Source organism: Meleagris gallopavo, chromosome 20, assembly GCF_000146605.3.
Source record: "Meleagris gallopavo isolate NT-WF06-2002-E0010 breed Aviagen turkey brand Nicholas breeding stock chromosome 20, Turkey_5.1, whole genome shotgun sequence".
Lineage (NCBI taxonomy): Eukaryota > Metazoa > Chordata > Aves > Galliformes > Phasianidae > Meleagris > Meleagris gallopavo.
In genome coordinates, this window is record NC_015030.2 from 2,082,084 (window position 1) to 2,089,105 (window position 7,022).

General features: G+C 57.0%; 1 protein-coding gene across 1 annotated transcript; it reads left to right on the plus strand.

The window, feature by feature from the left end:
- The first annotated feature begins 746 nt into the window (after window positions 1-746).
- Window positions 747-6,926, plus strand: LOC100546519 (TBC1 domain family member 24-like). Its single transcript, XM_031556295.1, has 7 exons — window positions 747-1,500; window positions 2,485-3,517; window positions 3,721-3,879; window positions 4,792-4,855; window positions 5,619-5,714; window positions 5,967-6,243; window positions 6,761-6,926. Exons 1-7 carry the CDS (start codon window positions 1,176-1,178, stop codon window positions 6,904-6,906), a joined length of 2,100 nt encoding a protein of 699 aa, XP_031412155.1. The 5' UTR covers window positions 747-1,175; the 3' UTR covers window positions 6,907-6,926.
- Window positions 6,927-7,022: the final 96 nt, after the last annotated feature.

Here is a 7,022-nt window from a genome sequence, read left to right on the forward strand (position 1 = left end):
GCAGGTGCCCTAAAAGTAGTGACAGCATGATAGGGATGTTTTATTGGCCTCGTTATATGGGATTATTGCTGCATTTAGCTCAGTATGACACACCTCGCATCACAACCATGGACACAGCAGGTCCTGCTATGGGCACCCTGACCCCCCCACCCCAACCTGACCCCCAGCACCAGGCTGACAGTGCCTGGGTGCAGGCAGCTGCATCAAACATTGATGCTCCAGCTGTGCAGCTCAGCCGGAGGCAGCACAGCACACTCACTACATAATTAATTTTTTTCTCCATTAAAAACTCGTGGAACAGCAAGTCATCTTGCGTGGTGCCCAACTCGCTCCCATCTCACATCCTGAGATTTCTGAAGGAAGAAGATTCTGTGCCTTAAAAGAATCCTGCTGTTAAGTGTTGCCTGAGTGATGGATCCTCGCCGTGTGCTCCTTTCAGCTGCAATGAGGCTCCTCCTCAAACTCAGCTCTTATGCCCATGAGTGCAACACAGTTTGTAATCCTGCAAAGCACTTTGAGGCAGAATCAATCAGCAGCAACAGTTTCAAATGGGAGAGGATGGAAATGCTGAAGTATAGAAACATGCCTGGAACTGTGGTATTTTGGGGCTCCACGGAGCAGCTGCTGAGCTGGGAGGTCCAGCAGGGGATGCTTGAATGCACTTTGCCATCCCTTCACCATTCTTTACCCAGGACAGTGCAGAGGTGCCCCATCCATGGAGGTGCCCCAGGCTGTGGATGGGCCCTGGACAGCCTGAGCTGGAGGGAAGCAGCCCACGGAGGAGGTGGGGGGGCTGTGAGGACCTTCCAACCCAACCATGCAGTGGGGTCTCAGGTTTTGATTTGTCCCCAGATGCCCCCAGTGCTTTCACTCACTGATGCTCCCCAGTGCTGCATGTGGCACTGCCCAGCCGAGTGCAGTGTGCTGCCAGAAGGGCATCGTTTTGTCCTCACAGCTCCAACCCCTCTCAGCAGCTGGCTCCCAGCCCTCACCGTTCACATGCTCCAATTTCTCACCCCCTGAGACCCGCACCATCCAGCAGGAAGCGGTTCCCAAACCATTTACCATGTTTATGCTTTCTCCGCTCAAGGACGGTCCTCCCTCATTCCCTCACCCACCTCCCTGCCCAGGACTGAACAGGAAATAAAGGTTATCCTTGGGGAGAAAAACAAACCATGCGGCTCAACAGCCGTGTTGTTTTGATACCTATCTCATCCCCTCCCCAGCCTCGGCGCACCGCTGGGCACAAAGGGGTGACCGAGGCGTGGGAGCTGCTCCACCCCTCGTGCTATTTACACCAAACACGTGCCCTGTGTGCAGAAGGTGCATTAAAAGTGGGCCAGCAGCTGCAGCGGGGCAGCAGCAACAGGGCTGTGTGCAGTGTGTGGATGCTGCAGGTGGGGCTCAACCTGCCCTGTGCCCCCGAAGGGGTGGCCAGAGCCTTCCCTGCACAGCTGGAGGGGGATGGTGGGGACTGCGATGGCACCAGCACTGCACAAGGTGGGTGAGCACCATACTGGGGATGGGCCATACTGGGCTGGGGATATGTCCTGGGCCAGGTGCCTGCAGCCAGGTGGGCTCAGAGCGTGGTGCTACCTATGGCTTCTCTCCTACTGCAAGTACAGGGGCAATTTGGGAATCATGGCAGCACCCAGAGGTACAAATAACCCTGCTGCATCCCCATTGTTTTAGCCTGGTTTTTATGGTCGTAAGCGTGGCTGTGCTGAGTGTTCCTGTGTGACCGTGTGTGTTTTCAGCCTGGTGCTCTGCCTGAGTCCCAGTCTGGCTGCTCAGAGCTGGGTGAGATGCTCTGCAGAGCTGAGCTGGCCGTGCTGCCTGGGTGAGCTTAAGCAAGAGCCAAACTGAGCCAGCACGGTGCAAGCAGACTCGGACCCAGCCCCCCGCATGTGGCATCGTGGCTGTGCCGTGCTGTCCCTGGGTGACCCCCTGGGTCCAGAGCAGAGAGGTTTGTCTCTGCACAAATCCACAGGTGGGATCCGAATCTCTCCGCCCTCTCCTGGCTGAGTGAGCACATCTAGCATGATATGCTGGAGAATTAAGGTGTATGCTAATTGGCTGTATCCTGCTGGCTATTAGCTGCCTGGCACAACTCCGATGGAAACAAGCGGGATGTGGGGCTGAGCCCGACGGTAACACCAAGGAAAATACCTCTGCTTTCTCCCTAGGAGGAGCTCAAACCCTGCTCACGGCGCTGCTCCGTTCCCAGTGCCAGTGGCTTCGCATAAGACGGTGCCGGGCCGCCTGGCTGGGCTCACGAGGCGCACGGGGACATGGCGAACAGGGACCTGCTGGGGGCTGCCCCTGCTCTCGCTGAGCCCCCAGGGGATGGGGGCTGTTCTGCCCTTTCCCTTAGCAGGGACGGGGTATTGCTACAGGAGGAGGTGTTCTGGGACCTCACTGCGCTGTGGCAGGGCGGCACTTTTAGCGGGGTGCCGTGTAGGATTAAAGCTCTTTGTCCCACAGCGGTGCTCAGCTCCTCTCCCATCACCGTGGTGGTCACACCGGAGGATGACACGTGGCACATCAGCGGCTCCTGTGCGGGCGGTGGGCCATTCGTGGATTGGGACCAGATGCCAGAGGTGGAGCAGCAGGCAGATCCACCCGAGGACACGCTCAGCCGGCCTCCCAAGGAGCTGAAGAAGCTGGCGAGGGAAGGCTGCTGGGCTGCCAGCCGCGCGCTGAGGGCTGCAGCTTACCAGCACCTGTGCCAGCGCGTCCCCTGCCGCCTCGTCACACCCGATGCCCTGGTGTACGGGGACGTGGCCGCACGGCTCTTCGGAAAGCACGGCGCCAGCTCCCACCCCCTGCCCGACTTCCTGGCGGGGCGCTCCCCGCCCACGTACTGCCTCAACACGGACGGGGTCACGGCGCTGAGGAAGATCCTCGTCTGCGTTGGCAACCTGTTCCCTGACATCACCTACAGCCCAGCGCTGCCCTCGCTGGTTGCTCTGCTGCTGCACTACAGCGAGGATGAGGCTCAGTGCTTCGAGAACATCTCCCGCCTCATCGCCAGCAATGCTCCCCACACCAGCTACATCGACCAGTCCTTCCTGGCTCACCAGGCGTCCTGCATGACGTTTGGGGACCTGGCCAACAAGCACTGCCCAGCAGCACACAAGCTGATAGCCAGCACGTCTGAGAACGTCTTTGAGGTGTACTCTGAGTGGCTGTCGTGGCTGTTCCGCGACCTCCCCTTCAGCTACGCCATCCGTGTGTTCGATGTCTTCCTGCTGGAGGGGCAGAAGGTGCTGTACCGCATCGCCCTGGCCCTGCTGAAGCAGTACCGGCTGTCGGTGAGCTCTGCCGAGCAGGAGGGGACCGACACCAAGGCGGAACTGCAGGTCTTTGTGCAGAACATTGCCCAGCACATCACTGTTGACAAACTCCTGGAGAGAGCGTTTGGCATCCGGCTGTTCTCCCGCAAGGAAATCTGGCTGCTGCAGATGGCCAACAGGAAAGCACTGATGGAGAGGGGCATCACCATGGTGCAGGGCAGGTAGGAAGCCGGCCTGTTTGCCCACAGTGCCAATGATGCTCTTGGGGTAAAAATGGGTTCTAGTGGAGATGGAGCACAGCGGAGCTCCAGTGTTGGCTGTGGTTATGCTGCACAGACACTGCTGGGATCACGCACCCCAGTGGCACATAACAGCACATTAGGGGTACACCAGCTGAGCACTGACACACTCCTCTCTTTCACAGGCAGTCCTTCCACCTGGCCGTGGACATGCAGAGCTTCAGCTCCAGCATTGTATCAGCTCAGGAGATGCGCATCATCTGGTCCTGGATCCCCGAGCGCTTCTCCCTCTTCCCCCCACTGCTGCTCTTCTCCACCTCAGAAGATGGGTGCAGCCTGCAGAGGTGAGCGTGATCTGCCAGGAGGGCTGGGTCAGACAGACAGACATAACATTGGGTAACAGTTGCTGGTATAGAAAGGAGCAACTGCAACATCTGTGGGACATACCCGAGATCTCCTGGGGACACTTCTCGAAGACCCTTTGAGCAAGGACTGCCTTCTTTAGTGGCACATTGTGCTGAGGCTGCACAGAGCAGGCCAAGCTCAGGTACCACCCTTGACAAGGGAGACACCAAACCCTCCAAACTCAAGCTAAGAGAGTCCAAGTGCCATAGTCAATGCCCAAATCTGCAAGAAATGAAGGAAGTGCCAAGGACCCGGTGACAGCTGCAGAGCAAAGGGCATGGGGAGAGCAGAAACATCCCCACAGTGCTCCGTGCTGGGCATTGCAATGACACAAAGCTCCCTGCTGCATGGGGAGAAGGTGCAGGGACTGCCTGGGGGCTGGATCGGTGGCCAGTGGTTTTCCATGGGGTTTAATTGGGGCTGCTGTAATGCTTGGCATAGTGTCCATGCTTGCACCACGAGCATGTCCTCAGCTCAGGGGAGATGAGTGAAGCCACACAGCAAAATGTCCCGCAGTGTTTCAGCTTAGCACGGCAGCAGTGGGGCTCACAGGGTGGGTATCAGGCAGGAGCTTGGGCTCCAGGTGGATGAGAAGCACATCCAGAATAAATGCAGGAAATAAATTGCTTGGGAAACTGCTCCATGGAATGTCCCCCCGAGCCTGGTGCTGAGAGTACATGGGTGGATTTTATGTTTGGATTTATGTGAGTTATTACTTGTGCTGCTGAGCAAAACCGATGCCTTAGAGGTCCCAAAGCCAGCTCCCCAGTGCTGGCACCAACAGAGGAGCTGCCCAAGCTTTGTCCCTGGTCTCAGCCCTGCACCAACGCAGCCTCATTGTGCACTCCCAGGTTTTACTCGTGCTGTGAAGGTTACGAACCGACGGTGCTGCTCCTAAAAACAACGGAGGGGGAGGTAAGTATTTCCTGAGCAGGGAGGTGGGCTGTGCTGTGACAGGGGAAGGTGCCCCCAACACCAATGCTGCCTCCATCGCAGTGCTGCAGGGACACCAAGAGGCAGCTCAGACACTGGCTAAGGGGGGGCTGCTAGTTGAAGAGGAGTCTGTGAGATGGAGAGAGGCCACGAGAGAGGCTTTATTGCACATGGAGACTAAACCACGAAGCCTTTGCTAAGCAGACTTCTCTGAAGTCAGCAAATGCTTTGCCTTAGCAAGGACTTCCTTTCAGTGCATTAAATGCAACAATCCCTCCTTGACTGCAAGAGCAGCCACACGAGGGAATTGGAGTGAAGCAAGGACAGCTCTTAAAATAGTTGAAAGTCGTGGAATAACCGCAGATCTACCTGAGCCAGGCATCTTCCCAGGGACTTTGAGAGTGGCTCATAAACCCATATTTTATGTCTGCACTCTCCATCAAACAGCAGAGGCAAGCTCTGTAAATGGCTCAGGCATCCTAGAGATTTATTGGCCAACAAGTCCCGACCTCCCACACCCAGCACTCGAGTGCAATGAAGAGAGAAACACTGCTGCCCCCAGGGCCTTGTGCAGACAAGGAAAAGTGACTTATAAAATCTTGTTTCCTGCATGTTTTAGCTCATTTTCTCCCGTCCATAGACCCAGGGAGAGGCAGAGCCTTTGCTGTGCTGAGCACACAAGAGCTGGCCTCAGTGGAAACTTCCACCTGTGCTCCCTGACAGCTCCCTGTGCTCTCTCCCAAAGGTGTGTGGGGCATTCCTCTCCTCTGATTGGAGCGAAAGGAAGAAGAACGGGCTGACATCGGGCTTTTTTGGGACAGGGGAATGCTTCGTGTTCACTGTAAGTCAAATTTATGCTACTTTATTCCTCTAACTCCAGGCATGGTGGCACACCATCCTTTGGGATGTTCTGTCAGACCAGAAAAAAATGGAAAACTATCTCCCAGAGCACCCTTAAGGGATGACAGTGAGACAGTGTGTGCTGCAGGGAGGGATCCTGAGCCGTCCCTTCCCTGCTGCATGTCGTGCACACACCGTGTGGTCCCCAGGCAGCCACGCAGTGATGCCCCAAGGGCTTTCTCCTGCTTTCCAGGTGCGCCCGGAGATGGAGAGGTACGAGTGGGTGTTCATCAAGAAGCCAGAGCTGGCCAAAGCCATGCCACGCTCACGCCAGCGCTCACCATCACCCATTCCCACACCTCCGCTCAGCTCCTCCCCGGACAGCCGCAGTGCCAGCCCCAACCTCCTCACCGTGCCTGCACCGCAGAGGAAGGGCCGCCTGTCCCCGTTCCTGGCTATCAGGCATTTCCTCCTGCCTTCCAAAACAGCCTCCATGTTCATGTCCGGCTCTCGGGAAGGGATCATTATCGGTAATTACCTAATGACAGGCACCTGTGTCAGCACGCAGCTGCCTTGAAAAGAGCTTCCCCTCCAGGTTAGAATCCAAGCTGTCAATAAGGCAAAGACCTCCTGTCTTAGTATATGTGCCTGAAGTCAGGGGAGATGAAGCCAGTCCCCTCTTCCTCAGATCAGCAGGAGAATGAAGGGCTGAACAAGGGCACAGATGGCCTTTCTGAGAGCTCCAGAGCAGGTCCCAGCTGAGCAGGAGCTCTGCATCCTAAACCTCCCAGCCACACTTGGCAGCCATGCCCTTCCTGGCCCTTTCCTCTGCGTCTTGCATGACTGAGAGGAGATGTGGGTGGGGAACAGCTTGCAGAAGAGCCAGGCATGATCCCCTGGGGCGGATGCACCAGCTGTCTGTGGCAGTTCTGTGGTGTGGCCACAAGAAATATTGCTGAGAGATGGGTACAATCCCAAGACCTGGCCAGTGTCTGCTGGGACAGCAAACGGTGACCACAGATCCCAATGCCTGGTGTGCTTTTGCAGGTGGAGGGGGAGGCCAAGCACTGTCCCTCGATGCCAACCTGCTCTGGGGACGCACGGAACCCTGCGAGACCTTTGACAACCCTCCACTCTGCCAGGAGAACTTCAAGGTGCAGCTGCTGGAGGTGTGGGGCTTCCAAAACTCTTAGGTCCCATGGGGTCAGCTCCTCACTGTGCTGCTCGCCAAGGCAGGGACAACACGGCATCAGTCATGGCTCCAGCATGGCTGCTACGATCCCTGCCAGCAGCTCTGTGTGTGCCTCTG